The following is a 22,713-nucleotide window of genomic DNA, read 5'->3' as shown; positions in this document are numbered from 1 at the left end:
CGGCTAATAGCCATTTGTGGACCTATCCTGCATGAATTTATCTAGTTCTTTTTTGAATCCTGTTATTGTCTTGGCCTTCACAACGTTCTCTGCCAAAGAGTTCTACAGGTTGTGTGTTGTGTGAAGAAATACTTCCTTTTGTTTGTTTTAAATCTGATGCCTATTCATTTCATTTGGTGACACCTAGTTCTTGCGTTATGAGAAGGAATAAATAACACTTCCTTATTTACTTTCTCCACACCAGTCATGATTTTATAGAACTTCATCATATCCCTCCTTTGTCATCTCTTTTCCAAGCTGAAAAGTCCCAGTCTTATTAATCTCTCCTCATATGGAAGCTGCTCCATACCCCTAAATCATTTTTATTGCCCTTTTCTGTATCTTTTCCAATTCCAGTATATCTTGTTTGAGACAGAGTGACCAGATCTGCATGTAGTATTCAAGATGTGGGCATACCATGGATTTATACAGAGGCAATATAATATTTTCTATCTTATTATCTATTAATTTCCTAATGATTCCCAACATTCTGTTAGGTTTTATTGACTACCACTGTACATTGAGTGGATGTTTTCAGAGAACTGTCCATAATGGCTCCAAGATCTCTTTCTTTTATGATAACAGCTGATTTATACCCCATCATTTATATAATAGAATCATAGACTTTAAGGTCAGAAGGGACCATTATGATCATCTAGTCTGACCTCCTGCACAACGCAGGCCACAGAATCTCACCCACTCACTCCTGTAGCAAACCTCTAACCTATATCTAAGCCATTGAAGTCCTCAAATCATGGTTTAAAGACTTCAGGGTGCAGAGAATCTTCCAGCAAGTGACCCGTGCCCCACAATGCAGAGGAATCTTCCCTGGAGGAAAATTCCTTCTCAACCCCAAATATGGCGATCAGCTAAATCCTGAGCATGTGGGCAAGACTCACCAGCCAGACACCCAGGAAATAATTCTCTTTAGTAACTCAGATCCCACCCCGTCTAACATCCCATCACAGGCCATTGAGCATATTTACCATTAATAGTCAAAGACCGATTAATTGCCAAAATTAGGCTATCCCATTATACCATCCTCTCCATAAACTTATCAAGCTTAGTCTTGAAGCAGATATGTCTTTTGCCCCCACTGCTCCCTTTGGAAGGCTGTTCTAGAACTTCACTCCTCCAATGGTTAGAAGCCTTCATCTAATTTCAAGGCTAAACTTCCTGATGGCCAGTTTATATCCATTTGTTCTTGTGTCCACATTAGTACTGAACTTAAATAATTCCTCTCCCTCCCTGGTATTTATTCCTCTGATATATTTATAAAGAGCAATCATATCTCCCCTCAGCCTTCTTTTGGTTAGGCTAAACAAGCCAAGCTCTTTGAGTCTCCTTTCATAAAACAGATTTTTCATTCCTTGGTTCATCCTAGTAGCCCTTCTCTGTACCTCTTCCAGTTTGAATTCATCCTTCTTAAACATGGGAGACCAGAACTGCACACAGTATTCCAGATGAGGTCTCACAAGTGCCTTGTATAACGGTACTAACACCTTCATATCTTTGCTGGAAATACCTCGCCTGATGCATCCCAAGACCACATTAGCTTTTTTCACTTCTATATCACATTGGCTGCTCATAGTCATCCTGTGATCAACCAGTACTCCAAGGTCCTTCTCCTCCTCCGTTACTTCCAGCTGATGCATGCCCCCAGCTTATAACAATAATTCTTGTTATTAATCTCCAAATGCATGACCTTGCACTTTTCACTATAAAATTTCATCCTATTACTATTACTCCAGTTTACAAGGTCATCCAGATCTTCCTGTATGAGATCCGGTCCTTCTCTGTATTGGCAATACCTCCCAGCTTTGTGTCATCTGCAAAATTTGTTAGCATATTCCCACTTTTTGTGCCAAGGGCAGTAATAAAAAGATTAAATAAGATTGGTCCAAATAAGATTTCCCTGAGGAAATCCACTAAGAACCTCCTTCCAGCCTGACAGTTTACCTTTCAGTACAACCCATTGTAGTCTCCCCTTTAACCAGTTCCTTATCCACCTTTCAATTTTCATATTGATCCCCATCTTTTCCAATTTAACTAATAATTCCCTTTGAGGAACTGTATCAAATGCCTTTCTGAAATCAAGGTAAATTAGATCCACTGCATTTCCTTTGTCTAAATAATCTGTTACCTTCTCAAAGGAGGAGATCAGGTTGGTTTGGCACAATCTACCTTTTGTAAAACCATGTTGTATTTTGTCCCAATTACCACTGACCTCAATGTCCTTAACTACATTCTCCTTCAAAATTTTTTCCAAGACCTTGCATACCACAGATGTCAAACTAACAGGCCTGTAGTTGCCCGGATCACGTTTTTTCATTTCTTAAGATAGGAACTATGTTAGCAATTCTCCAGTCATACAGTACAACCCCTGAGTGTACAGATTCATTAAAAATTCTTGCTAATGGGCTTGCAATTTCATGTGCCAGTTTCTTTAACAGTCTTGGATGAAGATTATCTGGGTCCCCCAATTTAGTCCCATTAAGCTGTTCGAGTTTGGCTTCTACCTCGGATGTGGCAATATCTACCTCCATACCTTCATTCCCATTTGTCATTCTAACCATTTTCCCTAAGCTCCTCATTAGCCTCATTAAAGACTGAGGCAAAGTATTTGTTTAGATATGGGGCCATGCCTAGATTATCCTTAACCTGCACTCCATCCTCAGTGTTTAGCGGTCCCACTTCTTCTTTCTTTGTTTTCTTCTTATTTATATGGCTATAGATCCTTTTACTACTGGTTTTAATTCCCTTTGCATGGTCCAACTCTACATGGCTTTTGGCCTTCCTCACTTTATCCCTACATGATCTGACCTCAATAAGGTAGCTTGATCTACAACTCCTGCCTATGAATTTTTTCCCCTTTCTTGGGATGCAGGTTTCTGATTGTTTCTGCAACCTTGACTTGAAAAAATTCCAGGCCTCCTCCACCTTTAGATTCACAAGTTCTTCAGTCCAATCCACTTCCCTAACTAATTTCCTTAATTTTTTAAGTTAGCCCTTTTGAAATAAAAAACCCTAGTCACTGATCTATTTTTGTTTATCCTTCCATTTAGTTTAAACTGAATTAGCTCATGATCGCACGAACCAAGGTTGTCCCCTACAACCATTTCTTCTATGAGGTCCTTACTACTCACCAAAACCAAATCTAAAATGGCATCCCCTCTTGTTGGTTCAGCAACCACTTGGTGAAGGAATCCATCAGCTATCGCCTCTAGGAAAATCTGAGCCCTATTATTATTACTAGCACTTGTCCTCCAGTCTATATCTGGGAAGTTAAAGTCTCCCATGATCACACAATTCCCATTAGTATTTACTTCATTAAAAACATGTATAGTCAAGGATTTTTATGTTGTCCAATGTGCATTAGTTTGCATTTATCAACATTGAATTTCATCTACCATTTTGTTGCCCAGTCACTCAGTATTATGAGATCCCTTTGTAACTCTTTGCTATCTCCTTTGAACTTAACTATAGAAAAAGAAATATTCTAAAAAAAAAAAAAATTAGCCACAAAATTAATTTCAATTCAATTACATTTTTAAACAGGGAAATAATACCCCTTAATTTTTTGTATCGGATCTGTGTGTTTCTGGCATCTTATCTCTGAAATAAAATCTGTAAAAATTTACAACATAAACTAACCAAAATAATATAAGGTATATAGACGTGTATATAATAAAATGCAGTCACCTTTATAATCTTTTAAATTTTGCCTTTTAAAACTAGATGATGTTACCACACTATTAGCAGTATTCCCTATATTTCACGTATTAATATAGATTTTTTTAAACCATTTTAATCCTGTTTGTGATGGGCATTCCACAAGATTTTATATTTACGGTTGGCTGCTGAACATGTTAGAGTAGCATCCATTCATAAGATTTCATAGAATGTATTTGACTAATACAGTAACTCCTTGCTTAACGTTGTAGTTATGTTCCTGAAAAATGCTTCTTTAAGCGAAACGATATTTAGTTAATCCAATTTCCCCATAAGAATTAATGTAAATGTGGGGGTTAGGTTCCAGGGAATTTTTTTTGCCAGACAGAAGACTCTATATATATATATATATATATGTATGTATATATATACACACACACACATTGTATACGTTTTAAACAAACAATTTAATACTGTACAAGCAATGATGATTGTGCAGCTTGATTGAGGTGGTGAAGTCAGAGGGTGGGAAATTTCGCAGGAAATACCTTACTGCTAGCTGATGAACTAGCACTTGGCTGAGCCCTCAAGGGTTAGCATATTGTTGTTGATGTAGCCTCACACTCTACAAGTCAGCAAGAATGGAAGGAAGGGAGACAGTATGGCAGAGAGAGACAGAGACACACACCATGTGTGAGAGAGATGCACATTGCCCCTTTAAATATGCTGACCCCACTCTAAGTACACTGTCTTTTCAAGTAGATCAGACCTCAGTTGCTGCCAGCAAACTCCCTCTGTCCTGAGCCCTGTCATGTCCCTACCCAGCTCTGTGGAGATAAGGTACAGGGGTGGAGGGAGGTGGACACACTGTCATTGGCACCTTTCTTCCTCCCTCCTCTGCACAGGAAGCAGGAGGCTCCCAAGAGCAGCTCCAAGGCAGAGGACAGTAGCAGCATGTGGCAGTGGGGGGAAGGACAGCTAAACTTCCTGGCAATTGCTAGCCTGCTGGGCAGCTGCCACACAGGGAACTTAGGGGAGCAGGGAGCTGATAGGGGGACTGCCGGTCCACTCTGGTTCTAAGCCCCCACCAGCTAGCTCCACCAGGCTGCTCTTTCTGCAAGCAGTGAACAAAGCAGGCTGCTGCCAAACAACATTATAAGGGAGCACCACACAACTTTGAACGAGCATGTTCTCTAACTGATTAGCAACATAACAACGAAACAACCTTAACTGGGACAACTTTAAGTTAGGAATTATTGTACTTTCTTGATAATACCTGTTTATTGGTAATTTAGAATTAAATACTAGAACAGCGGTTTTTTGCCTTGTTCATTTTGTTCCTGTCTACTGTGACAGATTCCCTGAGTAACTTGTCCCCCAGATTGTATATAGTGCATCAACAGTTTCTACTGTAGACAATTTTCCTTTCTTCAAATATAATTATATTATTCAGAAATAACAAAAAGGGTAGAGAGCAGTTTACTATTCACCAGTATCTTTTACTCTGATCCTATAAAAAAGATTGAAAATCAGATAAAATTGTTATAGCAGCAATTTGATTTGCACTTACTGCTGTGTTCCTCCTTCAGGTCACAATTGTAATAAACTAACATTGACAATATAAGGAAAACCTTTCTAGAGGAGCCTTTCTAGAAAATTCTCTTGAAGAAGTGGCAGTCATTTTCTTCAAGTTTATGGACAATACCAAGCTGTGAGGGATCACAAATGTTTTGGAGGACAAAATTAAAATTCAAAATGATGTGGGCAAACCAGAGAAATGGACTGACGAAAACAGGATGAAATTCAATAAGGACAAATGCAAAGTACTCCACTTAGGAACAATCAGTTGCACACACCTAAAATGGGAAATGACTACCTAGGAAGGAGTCCTGCAGAAAGGGATCTGGGGGTCATAGTGGATCACAAGTTAAATATGAGTCAACATTGAAAAAAAAAAGCAAACATCATTCTGGGGTTAACTGCAGTGTTGTAAGCAAGACATGAGAAGTAATTCTTCCGCTCTACTCCGTGCTGATTAGGCCTCAGCTGGAATATTGTGTCCAGTTCTGGGTACCACATTTCAGGGAAGATGTGGACAAATTGGAGATAGTTCAGAGAAGAGCAACAAGGATGATTAAAAGATGACCTGTGAGGGAAGATTGAAAAATCTGGGTTTGTTTAGTCTTGAGAAGAGAAGACTGAAAGGGGATGTGATAGAAGTTTCCAAGTACATAAAAGGTTGTTACAAGGAGGAAGGAGAAATAATTTTCTCCGTAACCTCTCAGGTTAGGACAAGATGCAGTGGGCTGAAATTGCAGCAAAGGTGGTTTGGTTGGACATTAGGAAAAAATTCCTAACTATCAGGGTGGTTAAGCACTAGAATAAATTGCCAGGAGAGGTTATGGAATCTCCATCATTGGAGATTTTTAAGAGCAGGTTAGACAAACACCTGTCAGGGGTGGTCTACATAATACTTAGTTCTGCCATGAGTGCAGAGGACTAGACTTGATGACCTCTCAAGGTCCCTTCCAGTCCTATGATTCTATGATATCATTCATGTTCTACCTTTTCTGTGTCATTTATGTAAGATATCACATGAGTAGCAGATGACAATATCTGCTTTACAGAGTTGCTGAACATGAACTGAATCATAAAGTCTTCTGTATACATTTAACCTCTTAGAATTAAATGTCAAGTGAAGGGTGCTTTTTTTTTTCATTGAAAAGCTGAAAAAATCAGGTTGAAAAGTTGTAACAGATAAGCCAAGGGAATGAAATTGCATTTATAACATGATTTCAGAATAGGATATTTGATCTGAGTAATACAGGACAATTAGAGTCTTCAACATTTTACAAAAATTATATAAACAGGCATTATTAAATGCAGAGCCAGCTCTTGGCTTTTGGCTGCCCCAAGCAAAAAAAAAAAAAAAAAAAACCACCGAGAGCACAACTGCTGAAGTGCAAAAAAAAAATTGTGTTGCCCAAAGCATGTGCTTGGTTTGCTGGTGCCTAGATCCAGCCCTGATTAAATGACATCTAATAATCCTCCAGATATTGTTCAGAATGTGCTGTTCAAAAATTATTTTCATGTAATTATTATTATAGAACATTTAATATTGTTTACCCCAAAAGCAGGTGGAATTAACAACCAAAGTAGGCCACAAAGTCACAGCAGTGGAGAATTTAGTCTGCTTCATGAACATGAGGCTTGGTCTAGCAGCAGCAGCAGTCCCATCCAGTATTTGAAAAGTCACACCAAGTTGAGTCCCATGATCCAGGAAAAAATGCCTGAAACAGTGGATAATCAAGGAAAGCAGAAGATCAAAACTGGTTCTCCTGGAAGTGAGGTTGTTACTCTGCAGCAGTTTTTAGAAGAAAGCAACAAGGTTACTTCTACAGAGGTTAGTTGAAAAAAAAATTTAATTTTAGGGCTATACAATACCCTATATTTATGCACAGATTTAATATGGTATTTATAGTGTGTGCCATTGCAGGACTCCCTTAAATTCTTTTAAAGAAACACTGTCAAATAGTAGTTTGTCTACACAAACAATTAGTTCGTGGCAAGCTGGGTGTGTGACTATATCCTGCACTAGCCTGTGTCTAACCACGTGAACCCTGCTGACATGCATTAATAGTTTGTTTATACACTTTGATATAGTCTTTTTTGAATCAGGACTATACTGAAGTGCATTAGTGAACTAATAATCAGTGTCAGGAGTTTGATACAGACAGTTAGTCAGTGGCAAGCTAGTTGGGGTAGATTCACACTACACCTTGTTGCAAACTAAAGGTTCCTATAGAAAAGCCTTTCATTTTCAGGTCCAAAATTTAATTTTTGTTAAGAAATATAGAAAAAGGAGGGTGATGGCTACAGAATGTAATAAGAGATGGTATGCTAAGTAGGAGCAAAGTGGCATTCTGGTTCAGTGTGCAGTGGGGAAAAACAGCTGCTGCCCACCTGGGATTAGTAGAGCTGGTCAGATGGCAGGGAGTGTATTTAACTCTGACTGTGCATCCCCAGTAAAAGGAGATCGATCCACTCCTGGTGTAATTTTAAAAGAAAGAAATACAGAGCGTAACAATTTATAAATGGTTGCTGCTTCCCTGATGACCACATTAGGAAAGAAAAGTTGAGGGCTCCTGTCCTAAGTGCTGCAGCTGGGCATACTCATCAGTAGTGGCTGGGTGGGCAGCCATTTGTCCCAGAGTGGTTTCCTTTCCTCTTACTGCCTCTTAATTGTCTTCAATGAGAACTGCTGTCACAGCCCTCCTCATGAAGGTGGAGAAAGTGGTAGGATTGTCTTCAGAGGTTTCCCTCCTCTAACTCATCATCTGAGGAGGCCGTCTTGCCTATTTCAGCATCTCCAGTTGATGCTAGGATCTGTCTAGTTTGGGTGAGATGAATGTCTGTAACTCCTGATATTGTTTCCCAGGGTTCTTTCAGTCTAAAGTTCTAGGTAACTTTACTCTGTGCAAGATGGTGTCAGGAAATAAATCAAGGGAGATACGGCCATGGTTGGTACAAACAGGACAATACAAGTGCTTTCATTTAAAGCTATACTTTACTTAGTTTCAAGCACTTACACATGTCCACAACAGATTAGTAAAACACCCCAAGGTCTTGAGGTCTTGGGGAGGTCTCAAGTGGATAACTGCAAGCGTCCAGTGGACGGCTGCAAGGAAACTTGAGAGGTGTCCAAATGTTCAAGTATCCACTGAGTTCAGATTTCTTTCTGATTTTATATCCAACTTGTTAGTATTCCATAGCTTGTTCATTAACAAAATTGCTGAGAAGTTAAATTAAGGGTGGAGATTTCCAGCCTGTCAGGTGGGCAATTTTCCATCAGTCGGGTAGGGGAACTTTCCACCAGTTAACCAGCTGTATAGCAATAGTTAACTATTGCCAGACTTTCCATCTTGCAAAACCACATGCTGTGGAAATACAGCTCATGTCAGGAGGACAGAGGGTCATGTTTTCTTCTTGAAGTCACTCACTTCACCCTCCCCTCCTGATCTGTTAGCTGTGCTGAGGTGTCAGAAAGGCCTCCTTCTTCTTCGAGTGCGTGCTCATATCGATTCCAGTTAGGTGTGCATGCACCACGTGCACGTTCTTCGGAAGATTTTTACCCTAGCAACACTCGGTGGGTCAGCTGGGTCGGCCCTTAGAGTGGCGCTGCCATGGCGCCAAATATATACCCCTGCCGACCCAACGGCCCTTCAGTTCCTTCTTACCACTCGTGTCGGTCGTTGGAACAGTGGAGCGCGGCTTAGCTGATCTCCACCTCCCTCGCTACTCATAGTTCTTTTATTAATTCTTGTGTATATAGTTATAAATTCTATAGTTATAGTTAGTTTTATTCATTCTTTGTTATAGCTAGTGTATAAAGTTGAGAGGGGTTCGGGGATTAGCCCTTTCCCCGCACCCAGTACCGGGGCCCATGCCCAGTTCACCGGGCTTCAAACTGTGCTCGACCTGCCACAGGCTGATGCCAATGGAAGATCCCCACGACTCTTGCCTTAAGTGCCTTGGGGAATCCCACCTCGTGGATAAGTACCAGATCTGTAAAGCCTTTAAGCCCAGGATGAAGAAGGAGCGGGACTTCCATCTGAAACAGCTCCTGATGGAGGCAGCTTTTACTCCTCCGCCCTCGGCATCGAGCACTGGACAGTCTGCATCAGGCAGACGCGTCTCTTCGGCACCAGATCAAGCCGGTACCGATAAGGCCCCTCGGCACCGACCGTCGCTGGCACCGTCGTCTGCTCGGCACCATTCCCTCTCTCCTTGGGTTAAGAAGCATAAGACTCCTGCAGCTTCCGTGCCACCTGCACCACAGTTGGAGCACCCGCCTAAGCCAGAGCACCCGGCACCGACACCTGCCGTGGCACCGACAGCTTCGGCACCGTCGATTCCGGTCCCGCAAGGGTCGTCGAGTCCAGTGCCTGAAAGCTTCCCAGCACACGCTGTGGTTGAGCTCACAATTCCCTCCATGCCAGAGACCTTTTTTTACGGCGAGATAGCTGATCGTGCTGATGAAGTTCGCACTGCATCAACCCCTGGCACTGCCAGTGCGGGTCATTCAATCAATAGGCAAGCCTGCCCTCCTGAGACCACCCTCTGTCAGCACCGTCGAGAGGCACTGATCACGATCATGGTCCTACCAGCGCTCTTGGTCCCGTCGCCGATCCCAGTCCCGACGCCGTTTGCACTCCCGGCACCGCTCTCCTTCTCAGTACTGGACGCACTCGCGGCACCGCTCAGCGTTCCGTTCGCCGGCCTGTTACTCTCGGCACCAATCCAGATCCCGGTATCATTCCTGGCACCGTGCCTCTCGCAGCTGCTCCAGACATCAAGCCTCCAGGTCCCGGTCGACCTCTCGGCACCGCTCCGGTCGCTGGTCCCGGTCTCATTCCTGGTACCAGTATGGCAACCGGTACCGCTCTCCGGTGCCACACAGGAAGAGGTCGTTTAGAGATGGAGACCCTTTCCAGGGTTTTTCAGCCTTGGCCATCGTCACACATCTATGTCATCTCACGCGGACAGTGCTTCCTATGCACAGGACTGTGAGTCAGATGTGCCCGGCCGTGTCTTCCAGGAGACCCAGGCCCAGGAACAGGGACCCCATCAGTGGTCATTCTGGACACCTTGGGCATACCATCAAGCCCAAGATGCACCTCCAGTGTCATCCCACTCTGTGCCATCGGAACACCAGGTGCCGGAGCCAATGATCAGCTGCCTCCCTCCCCCAGATACAGAGGAGGCTCTCATTCAGCCAGCAGTGTCTCAAGTTCCACCTGAGCCTGATGTTACTCAAGAACAGGAGCCCACGCAGGACCCTCTTGTCTCTGGCCTTTCCTCTTCCTCCTCTCCAGCTGAAGCGGTGGCGGGGACATCCTCCTCGGGCCCTCCTCCAATTGACCTGCAGGCACATCAGGACCTCCTGAGGCGGGTGGCCCTGAATATGAATCTTCAGGTGGAGGAGGTCCCGGAAATAGAGGACCCGGTGGTGGATATCCTGTCAGCTGACACCCCCACAAGAGTGGCCTTGCCGTTTATCCGTATGATACGAGCAAACTCCGATACCATCTGGCAGTCTCCAGCATCTATTACGCCCACGGCCAAGGGAGTTGAGCGGAAGTACATGGTTCCTTCCAAGGGGTATGAATACCTGTACGTGCACCCACCTCCCTGCTCCCTTGTCGTGCAATCAGTCAATGAAAGAGAACGCCATGGCCACCAAGCTCCTGCTCCAAAACCAAAGGAGGCTAGGCACATGGACTTATTGGGCCGCAAGGTATACTCTACTGGGGGCCTCCAACTCAGGGTGGCAAACCAGCAAGCCCTGCTCAGCCAGTACAATTATAACACCTGGACGGCAGTTGAGAAATTCGAAGAGTTCATTCCCCAGGACTCCCGCCCAGAGTTTGCTGCCCTTTTGGAGGAAGGGAAGAAGGTGGCGAGAACTTCTCTCCAGGCCTCCCTGGACGCAGCTGACTCCGCTGCCAGGACCCTGACTTCAGGGGTCGCCATGAGATGAATATCATGGCTTCAGGTGTCAGGCCTTCCACCTGAGTTACAAACCACCATACAGGACCTGCCCTTTGACGATCAAGGCCTATTCTCTGAAAAGACTGACCCCAGGCTGCAGAGCCTTAAGGACAACAGCGTCATCATGCGCTCTCTCGGGATGCACACCCCGGTGACTCAGCGCAGGTCCTTCCGTCCCCAGCCTCACCGCCCTTATCCCCTACCTAGACCAAGACAGGTCTTCGGCAGAGGGTGTGGCCGAGGCAATCATAGACGGCGGTCTGGACCCCAGGGGGGCCAGAATCAGGGTCCCTCCAAACCGCCTGCGGGGCCAAAGCCAAACTTTTGAAGGTGCGCCCAAGGACGGCGTACCAGTTACTTTCCAGGATTCTTTCCCTCCTTTTTCCAACCGCCTCTCCTTTTTCCTCCCTGCGTGGTCCCAGCTAACTTCAGATCATTGGGTCCTACGCACGGTGGAACTTGTGTACCACCTCCAGTTTATTTCGCCCCCCTCTTCCACCCCGAACCCTTGTCCCTCTTCAGGGACCCCTCTCACAAGCAATTCCTCTTACAAGAGGTGCAGATGCTCCTTGCCATGGGAGCCATAGAGGAAGCACCAGAAGATGAAAGGGGGAAGGGGCTCTACTCCTGCTATTTCCTAAGCCCCAAGGCGAAGGGAGATCTCAGACCTATCCTAGACCTGCGAAAACTCAACAAATTCATGATAAAGTTAAAGTTCCGCATGGTATCCCTGGGGACCATCATCCCATCCTTGGATCCCGGAGACTGGTATGCCGCCCTCGATATAAAGGACGCGTATTTTCACATCACCATTTATCCTCCACGCAGGTGGTACCTCCAGTTTGTAGCCAACCGTCAGCATTTCCAGTTTACTGTCCTACTGTTTGGCCTCTCTGCAGCACCGAGAGTATTCACAAAGTGCACGGCTGTAGTCGCTGCCTCCCTCCTCCGCCGCCGGATACACGTCTTTTCATATCTGGACGATTGGCTCATCCGAGGGACCTCCAAGACACAAGTCACCCATCATGTAGGCATCGTCAAGGACCTATTCATACGTCTAGGCCTGATGATTAATACAGAGAAATCCACTCTGGTTCCCACACAGAGGATAGACTTCATTGGGGCCATCCTGGACTCCAATCTCACCAGAGCCTGCTTACCACCGACTCGGTTTCAGGCAATGGTAACAATTATCCAAAGCCTACAGAACTTCCCAACTACTTTGGCTCGCACTTGTCTCGGTCTCCTGTGTCACATGGCTGCCTGCATGTTCGTGACCAAACACGTTCGTGACCGTCCCCTCCAATCTTGGCTCAACTTGGTATACCACCCGGGCAGAGACGCCATAGACATGATAGTCACCATTCCCCTGAGCATCCTAGGCTCCCTCGACTGGTGGCTGATGCCTTCCCTGGTGTGTGCAGGGATACTGTTCCATCCGCCCCAGCCTTCTATGTTCCTGACGACGGACGCATCATCTCTCGGCTGGGATGCTCACCTCGGACATCTTCGCACTCAAGGCCTTTGGTCCTCTCAGGAGCTGGCCTTGCACATCAATGTCCGAGAGCTGAGAGCAGTCCGCCTTGCATGCCAGGCATTTCAACAGCACTTACAAGGCCGTTGTGTCTCAGTGTTCACAGACAACAGAACGGCCATATATTACGTAAACAAGCAGGGAGGGGCACGGTCCTCCCCCCTTTGTCAGGAGGCCATCCAACTTTGGGACTTTTGTATAGCCCACTCGACAGACCTGATAGTGTCCTTTCTCCCAGGGATTCAGAACACTCTGGCGGATCGACTCAGCAGATCCTTCCTCTCTCATGAGTGGTCAATTCGTCCGGACATTATTCTGTTTTCCAGAAGTGGGGATTTCCCCACATAGATCTCTTCGCTTCCCGCGAGAATAGCAAATGCCAGATGTTCTTCTCCTTCCAGGGCCTCTCCCAGGGCTCAGTCTTGGATGCTTTCCTGATGCTGTGAACAAGCCAACTGCTTTATGCCTTTCTGCCGTTCCCGCTGGCTCACAGGGCCCTGTGAAAACTCCGCAGGGACGGAGCTCGCTTGATCATGATCGCTCCAGCGTGGCCCAGGCAGCACTGGTACACCATGTTGCTCGACCTCTCGATAGACAGCCCAATTACCCTGCCTCTTCACTCAGACCTCATAACTCAGGACCACGGCAGACTTCACCTCACAGCATGGCTGCTGCGTGTCAGTCAGAGCTACGTTGCTCTGCCTCAGTACAACAAGTACTCCTGAGTAGCGGGAAACCTTCCACTCGGTCAACGTATCTGGCCAAGTGGAAGCGTTTCTCCTGCTGGTGCGAAAAGCAGAATGTCACTCCCACCGAGGTCTCGATCCCCACTAACTTGGACTATCTCTGTTCTCTCAAACAGCAGGGCCTAGTGGTATCATCACTGAGGATACACTTGACGGCCATATATACCTTCCACCCAGGGGAGAGTGGCAGCTCCGTGTTCTCGCACCCTATGGTTTCTAGGTTCCTCAAGGGCTTGGAGCGCCTATACCCCCAAGTACGACGCCCCGCCCCAACCTGGGACCTCAACCTGGTTCTAACCAGACTCATGTCTGCTCCATTCAAGCCGTTAGCAACCTGCTCGCTACTATACCTGTCCTGGAAGACAGCTTTCCTCATAGCCATTACATCAGCCAGACGAGTCTCCGAGCTTCGGGCTCTCACGGTGGACCCACCGTGTACTGTGGTTCACAAGGACAAGGTGCAGTTGCGACCACACCCAGCGTTCCTTCCTAAAGTGGTTTCTGCCTTTCGTGTCAACCAGGATATCTTCCTTCCGGTCTTCTTCCCGAAGCCACACTCATCACGATGGGAGCAACAATTGCACTCCGTAGACGTCCATAGAGCGCTCGCATTTTATATCGAGCGCACAAAACCCTTTCGTAAAACGCCCCAACTCTTCTTCGCAGTGGCAGACCAAATGAAGGGCCTACCTGTCTCCTCCCAGAGGATCTCATCTTGGGTGACGGCATGCATCCGTACTTGTTATGACTTGGCTCATGTCCCCTCAAGCCACCTCACCGCACATTCTACGAGGGCTTCATCTGCCGCCTTCCTGGCTCATGTTCCCATCCAGGAGATATGTCGCACAGCTACCTGGTCCTCGGTCCACACTTTTGCCTCTCATTATGCTCTGGTTCAACAGTCCAGAGATGACGCAGCCTTTGGCTCAGCAGTTTTGCATTCTGCAATATCTCACTCCAACGCCACCGCCTAGGTAAGGCTTGGGAATCACGTGATTGGAATCGATATGAGCAAGCACTCGAAGAAGAAAAGACGGTTACTCACCTTTGTAACTGTTCTTCGAGATGTGTTGCTCATATCCATTCCAAACCTGCCCTCCTTCCCCTCTGTCGGAGAAGCCAGCAAGAAGGAACTGAAGGGCCGTTGGGTCGGCAGGGGTATATATTCGGCGCCACACTAAGGGGTGACCCAGCCGACCCACCGAGTGTTGCTAGGGTAAAAATCTTCCGACGAACGTGCACACAGCGCGCGCACATCTAATTGGAATGGATATGAGCAACACATCTCGAAGAACAACAGTTAAAAAGGTGAGTAGCCGTCTTTTTTAGCTGCTTTCAGCAATAAGCATAACAGTAGGTACTCCAGCTGCTGGCAATGGTTTAAACATGTTACTGGGCTCTGGGCTATCGAAAATCTGTTCCTACAATATCCTTTTAGTACTTTTGGCCAGGAAGCCACCACTTAAACTTTTGGACTTCCTGAAAGTCCAAGAGAGAGGACGAATAGCCCTCCCAGTCAATGAAGGTTTGCTGAAGCTAGGTAAAGAGGTGTCGAACCACTCCTGCCTATGGTATTTCTGTCTCAAGGAAACCTGAATCCTTCATATCAAATTCTCAAGGAAGGGTTTGATATATTTTACCAGCGTCCTATAATGTACTCACTTGTGATCTCTGTTGCAAGTGAGAAAACTAGAAATGGGAAGATGTCATTGAGTCCAAATGATTGGACATATTTGGAATAAAAGTTTATTCTTCAACTTCCCTGACATTATGAATGGTGGCAGTTATAGCCAGATATCATTTTTTTTCTGGTCCAGAGCCACCTTTTGGGACCAGTACATTCCTGAGTTAAACAGGAATTTCCGGAGTTGTTTATAAAAGGCCAGACTTTTTCCAATAGTTTCTGTGCTCTCTCAGACAAAACTGGTGGGACTTTGGTTAGGACTCCCTTCCTTGGGAAACTCTACTGGCTCAGGAATTCTGGTCTCTAAGTTGAGGCCCAGGCAAAAGTTGTGAACTTCACTTTTAAAGACACAGATGACTTGAGCTATGATTTAGCAAGGTATGTAAGCACATGCTTAGGTGCATCCCTATTCCCCATGATTGTCTCATTTCATATGCTTAATGTGAAACCTTTTCTTAAGTGCTTTGCTGAATATGGATGGATTTATGTGTGTTTAAGTGCTTTGCTGAATATTGGAATTTTGGAAAAAAAGAAAAGCACAAAGTCAATGGCTAGGACTCTAGGCTTGAATTAGCCTGTTTTCCAGAGGAAATCTTCAGTTAGATTGCATAACAGACACTTTCAGAAGTTCTCTTCAAGAGCTTGCAGCCAGCAAAGACCCACACAATTGGAGAAGTCATTCTGTCCCTGCCACAGGAGACAACACTCTTCCTTCTAGACCTTTGTAGACTGACCTGCTGATGGGGGCCATATTTAGTGAATTTGAGGATGCTCCAGAGAACACTGAACTAGTCCTGGAGTATCCAAATCCTTGTCTTTCTTCCCCTTTTACTCCATCCTTTGATGACTTTTTTTCCTTTTTGATTTAAAGAATGGCAAGCATTGCTTCAGACCACTGGGTCCTAGAGATAATTGAACTGGTGAATTCCCTGATGCTTAAGAGCTATTACCAAGCCACCTCTTTACTTTTTCATGAGAAAATGAGGTCATAATTTAATTTAAGATTCCTCCTGGTCAAGATTTTGAGTACTATTAGACATAGCCTATGAATTGCAGATGGATGGAGTTGGTTGAACAGAAAAGGAAACTTTCTTCCAACTTTGCATATTGGATTTCTTCCAGCTGCTTGAACCTGGTTCGAAGTCCAGAACTCCACACACTAGTCTTAGGTTCAAAACACTGGTACATATTGTTCAAATTGTTAAGGAAATTATCAATTAGTTAGTGAAAAGGAGAGCAGGAGAGAAGATGTGTGTTTGAAGTTCTAATCCGTTGATTGATTGAGTTACTTGATATCAGAGGAGAAGTAATATCTCATGAACTCTAGATAGTTGCAGCCTTTCACAGACATCTAGTTTCCAAGGTAGGAATGTTTCCTTATTGCCAGTCTATATTATAGCTCAAAGTTATATACAATTCAAATTTAAGAGGTAAAATATCATTTGCACTTTTGCCACTAATAAGTAGTCTTAAGCAATTCAAATAAATGTAGTATTTAAATAAAATAATAATCTAATTGTTTTTCACTTTCATGCAATAAAGATGACTAAAATATCTTGTAAATTTAAAAATTAAATCAGAACTATACAATAAGCTGTTGGGATATGTTTTGACAGATAAAGTGTGCAAGCCAAGAGAATCTTTTAGATGAAGTAATGAAAAGTTTGTCTGAGTCTGCTGAGTTGGCAGGAAAAGAAAAGCTAAGGAAACAGTCGTCTGTCAGCAGTGGTATTGTCAAGTCATTAAGTGGGAAAAACACAGTTGACTTCTCAGATGGAAGGTCAGCTAAACCTGAACAGGTTGTAAGGCCCAGCCCTCGTAAAACTGAAGATACCTACTTTACCAGCTCTCCAATAAAATTGATGTCAGGTACTCAAGGAAAGGTCAAGTCAATCAAAGAAAAAGTACAGACAGATCCATCACGACGACAATCAAAAGATTGCAGCCCTTATGCTACCTTACCTCGTGCAAGCAATGTGATTTCTACAGCAGAAGGAACTACTCGAAGGACAAGCATTCATGATTTTTTATCTAAGGACAGTAGGCAGCCTGTATCAATTGATCCAGCACCATCTACAGCTGATAGAAGCATTCCATCAGCATCTAGTGAGTACCGTGCACACCAGCAGTCCTCTAGTTTTTTTCATTATACATCTTACAATGTAGATTCTATTCCACAAAATGATTTAGATAATACAATTAAACCAGATCACTCGGGATATAAATCTGAGAAGCCTAGGAATTCAAGGATGGGAAAATCAAATGTTGTTGACAAAACTTCGAGCACTAATGTGTTCAGTGATAAAGTTGGTATATCAACTAATGATAGCACAGGGACATTTGCTGTGGCCCATGTGTCACAGCCATTTTTATCCCTTAACACTGAATTAGTTAGTAATATAAGTGGATTACCTCAAAGGTCTTCAGCTAAGGTAATTGATCAGACATTTGTCTCATCAGTTAAATCTTTTCAAAAAGATCATGAACAGTCTTCTGATGACTGTAAGTCTGATAACAGTAACCCACAGTCAGTTCTAAATAGTGAATTTACTGCTTCTTCTGCATGTGTAAATACTAGCAAGATTGAATCCCCTTTACTGGTTTCTGAAGATAACCAAACTGTTTGGTATGAGTATGGTTGTGTATGATACGAGAGATGTCATATTAAATACAAATGACGCAGATGTTCTTCTCAAAGTCCACTGATTTAGGGAATGTTCCACTAAAAATAAAAAATAGTTTCTGGCAGGTTTGTGGGGGGGTGTTTTCCTCTGAATGGTGATATAAACATCAGCTGTGTATTACAGCATGCGTATAAATGTAAAATTGTAATCACACCAAAGCTTGCACGAAACATTAATTGCACTGTATATTTTCTGCATGCCTCTAAAAGCCTTAATAATACAAACTAATGTTCTGTATTTTTATTTATCACATTAGAAATATTTTGTTTTTCTACATTATTGAATGCATGTTAAAGCAGTTGCATGCTGCATTGCCAAAAATGGCACAAAGAACCAGGTAATTTTTACCAACAGGAAGGTACTTTCCTCACTTGTACTTTTGTTTTCAGATGCATCACCCATACAAAAATGCCTATTTTTTCCTCTTGCACATATACAATACTAGCAAAAAAAAACCCCAACCTGTTAGACAGATTTTAGTATCTTTTGCTTTTTATTTATGCTATGTTTTGTGTGTCGTTTTGCTCAAGGAATAAGTTGTAGCCCAAATAATTCAGTGCCTGTAGTTTGCTGCACAATAAATATGAACTGCAGTTCACATTTATTAAAATATTTGAACTTTAATAAATAAAACAATTGTTAATATTCATAAATGGTAATTTTTTAAAATATAACAATCAAATTAAGTGTAGCAGTTGCATAGAAAAAATGATCCTCCTCTACCTCTTTTTCCTTTTCCTATGGTTTATCTTCCCATGTCTAACATACAGAGGCTGTCCAATGTGCTGTTTTATTTGGAGTCAAGTAACACTATAGTTTTATGAGAATTTTTACAATGTATAATAATAATAAAAATCTTTACTAATTATGGTGGAAATTCTTTTTTTTTCCTATGCAGATAGAACATTGCTTAGTTAGAAAATGAGGCATATGAGATTTGAAAATAAGACTATATTAAATATGAATGCAGCTGAAATAATATATTTTAAATATTTGAAATATAAAATGTTGAAAAAAAGCTATTTAAAATTCTAGCATCTCTGCAACTGCTTGAAATCGTACTTTAAGTCTGGTAACAATTTAAACTTAAAACGATTTAAAAAAAACTTTAAAATTATACCATACTTCAGCTATAAATTGCATGTGCATGTAGAGCTAGACCCTTAAGTAGACATCAGCATTTTTTAATAAAGTGAAACACAAATAAATATTTAGGTTTGAAAAATCAAAAGTAGCTGTGCTATATAAAAACCTGCATGAGAGAAGAAAATATATCTTGTTGAAAATAATGAATTTCATATTCTAACTTTTACAATTGTGCTTCTTTGGCCAGAAATGGCGTGGCAGTGCATAGCGCTGCTACATGGGGACCCAGATTTGATACCTTTGGTCCCAGGTCAGCAAGGACCAGAAGTGCTGCAAGAATAGTTCACTTAACTATTCATGAAGGAAGCAGTAATTCCTTTGTGTCACACTCTAGAAATATCTTCAGCTGATACAGGAGCATCATTGATGAACTTTGGAGAATCTATTGCCAGGTATCCTCTGCATGAAGGTGTGAGGAGGAAGTAAGTGCAGAACATAAAGTGTCTTAGAGAGACTCCATGAAGGAACAAATTAAGCTTCTTCCAAAACATAAATTAGCTTTCCTTTACCATGTTTGCACACCTACACAGTTTATGGGCTGATAAATCTCTCACTTATCCTTTGGTTATATCCAGCCTTGTGCTTCTTAATGTCATTGCTGTATTTCCTTTAAAGATAGTTTCTAGCCTATATACAATAAAAGAAATGCTGTCAACATAATTCTTCTTATTCTCACACACACAGAGTACATCAGTCTTGGGTCATTTCATTCTGATTCACTTGTTGTTCCATATTTCTTTAACTCATTTTTTAACATATATGGTGCTGCCAGATTAACAGAAATATGCACAATAAATTTTTAAAGTTATCTATGGAATTATATAGGAAATCTATAACATCTTGAAGTATCCTACAGGATCTCAGAAAGCACACTACAAGCATCGGTACTTTTGGGGTGGTTGGGTAACTGACAGCAAACCTATTTCTTGGAAAAACTGATAGCTTATAATGAGGTACATTGAGTTTATTAAGAATAAAGTAACAGCACCTTTGCGACCTATGTTGATGCTCAGCAGTGAAGCCAATGATTGAAGGGGACACAGAATTTCAACCTACCTTTTCAACCCTAGATGTGATCCTTATAGATTGATATTGAGAAAGTAAAGGAAACTTTTCCAGCCACTGTGCACTTCCATCTCTGAATCATTTTCGTTCTTTTCACAAACACTAAATTCTCACACACCAATCTTCTTCTTCCATATGGCTCTGGTGTAGAGCAGCAACGATCGAGCCAAATGGCTACATCAGGAGTAGCAGAATTTACTGCAGTAATGCCTTCTTCATATTTATAAATTGGGCAGTAAGTAATGATATGTTTGATGGTCTGTCATGAGCAGCCACACTCACCAGTTCTTCAAGTGATTGCTCATATCCATTCCAGTCAGGTGTGCGTGCGCCGCGTGCACGTTCATTGGAAGACTTTTTTACCCTAGCAACACTCGGCGGGTCGGCTGGGTGCCCCCTGGAATGGCGCCGTTATGACACCGGATATATACCCCAGCCGACCCGGCCACCCTTCAGTTCCTTCTTACCGCCCGTGTTGGTCGTTGGAACAGTGGAGTGTGGCTTAGCTGACCTCCACCTTCCCTAGCTACTCGTAGTTTCTCGTTGTTATCATATGATAGATTTAGTTGTAAGTTCTTACATTAATAGTATAGTTAGTTTAGTACTACTTAGCGGGGTTCGGGGAGTAGCCCCTTCCCCACACCCGGTGCCGGAGCTCATGCCCGGCTCACCGGGTTTCATACCGTGCTCGGCCTGTCACAGGCCGATGCCAACAGGAGACCCACACAACTCCTGTTTGAAGTGCCTCGGGGAATCACACTTAACAGCTAAGTGCCCTAGTTGCAAGGCTTTCAAGCCGCGAACTAAAAAGGAGCAGGACATCAAACTGAAACAGCTCCTCCTGGAGGCGGCCTTGACACCGCCACCTTCGGCACCGAGCGCCGGTCAGTCGGTGAGCAGAGGCACCCCTACAGCACCGGATCGCACCGGTATGCCTAAAGAGTCTCGGCACCAGCCGGCACCGAAGTGGACTCCACGTCGCTCCCTCTCCCCGAGGTCGAAGAAGGCCGAGACTCCTGCTGCTTTGGCACCGCCCACGCCGCCGCCAGAGATTCACCCAGATCGGACTGTCTGGCGCCGATACCCGCCGTGGCACCAACTAAATCAGCACCATTGATTCCGGTCCCACAAGGGCCATCGAGTCCGGCGCCTGATAGCTCCCCAGCACGTGCCGCAGTAGAGCTCACCATGTCATCCATGCCAGAGGCGTTTTCGGCGGCGAGAGACTTAATCGCCTTAATGGACTCGGCACTGCCTCTACCCCCAGCACCGCCAGTGCGGGTAATCCAATCTCGGGGCAAGCCGACCCTGACTAGACCACCGTGTGTCGGCACAGCGGACCAGCACCGCTCAAGATCGCGGTCCCGCAGACGCTCCAGGTCAAGACGACGCTCTTGCTCTCGATGATGCTCGCAGTCCAGGCACCGTTCTCCTACACGGCACTGGTCAGACTCGCTGCACCGGTCGGACTCCCGCTCTCCACCTCACTATCCGCGGCACCGCTCCAGTTCTCGGCGCTGATCCAGGCATCGTACCTCTCGGAGCTGTTCACACCACAGGGACTTGAGATCTCGGTCGACCTCCCGGCACCGGTCTGGTCGCAGGTCCCGATCTCGATCCCGGTACCTCTACGAATACCGGCACCTGTCCCCGTTAAAGAAGGGAGCGAGGTCCGTCGGAACCTCAGCCCAAGGTTTCTCTGCTCCTCCGTGGCCATCCAGGCAGACGTCGGTGTCCTCTCACGCGGACAGTTATTATGACCAGGAACGAGATACGGAGGTGCCTACCGAGGTCTTCCAGGAGGTCCAGTCTCAGGACCCAGGACCTCACCAGTGGTCCTTTTGGACACCCTGGGCGTACCATCAGGCCCAAGGTGCTCCATTGCTCCAGACCCACTCCACTTCCTCAGAGCATCGAGCTCCAGAGGCCACCATTAGCCGTCCCCCTCCAGCTGGGACAGAGGAACAGATAACTGATCCACCAGGTTCTCTGGTACTGCTGGACCAGGAACTGACCCATGAGCAAGAGGCCATTCAGGACCCCCTCACCCCCAGCGTATCATCCTCTTCCTCCCCAGACGATGCGGTGGCAGGGACCTCATCATCAGGGCCCCCACCGATAGACCTCAGAGCCTATCAGGACCTCCTTAGGAGGGTAGCGCTGAACATCAATCTTCCCGTAGAGGAAGTCCTGGAGGTCGAGGACCCAGTTGTTAGCATCCTGTCGGCAGATACCCCCACTAGGGTGGCTTTGCCTTTCATCAAGACCATCCAGGCCACTGCTGACACCTTATGGCAGTCCCCAGCCTCCATTCCCCCTACGGCAAAGGGAATTGAGAGGAAATACATGGTACCCTCTCGGGGGTACAAATACCTATATGTCCATCCTCCTCCCTCCTCATTAGTTGTCCAATCGGTCAACGAGAGGGAACGCCACAGCCAACAGGCGCCAGCCCCCAAATCAAAGGAGGCTAGGTGGATGGACCTACTGGGCCGCATGTTATATTCGGCAGGTGCCCTTCAGCTCCGGGTGGCCAACCAGCAGGTTCTCTGAGCCATTATAACTACAACACCTGGGCAGAGGTGGGTAGAT

The 22,713-nt window shown here is 44.7% G+C and overlaps 1 protein-coding gene across 9 annotated transcripts in view; it reads left to right on the top strand.

The window, feature by feature from the left end:
* Nucleotides 1–22,713, top strand: part of CCDC88A (coiled-coil domain containing 88A) — a 356,902-nt gene that overhangs the window by 327,575 nt on the left and 6,614 nt on the right. For 6 of the 9 annotated variants that reach the window (XM_030557794.1, XM_030557799.1, XM_030557798.1 and 3 more), the window contains 2 exons: nucleotides 6,846–7,114; nucleotides 16,843–18,709. The exons of 1 other annotated variant lie outside the window; for it this stretch is intronic. In XM_030557794.1, the coding sequence (XP_030413654.1) occupies nucleotides 6,846–7,114; nucleotides 16,843–17,874 (1,301 nt within the window). In that variant the 3' untranslated portion in view covers nucleotides 17,875–18,709. Of the gene's footprint in view, nucleotides 1–6,845; nucleotides 7,115–16,842; nucleotides 18,710–22,713 lie in introns of those variants that run through there. 2 more of the 9 variants (XM_030557800.1, XM_030557797.1) reach the window with 2 other exon arrangements.

This window comes from Gopherus evgoodei, chromosome 3 (genome assembly GCF_007399415.2).
Source record: "Gopherus evgoodei ecotype Sinaloan lineage chromosome 3, rGopEvg1_v1.p, whole genome shotgun sequence".
NCBI lineage: Eukaryota > Metazoa > Chordata > Testudines > Testudinidae > Gopherus > Gopherus evgoodei.
Note: the sequence above shows the minus strand (reverse complement) of the source record. Positions and strands in the feature narration are given on the sequence as shown.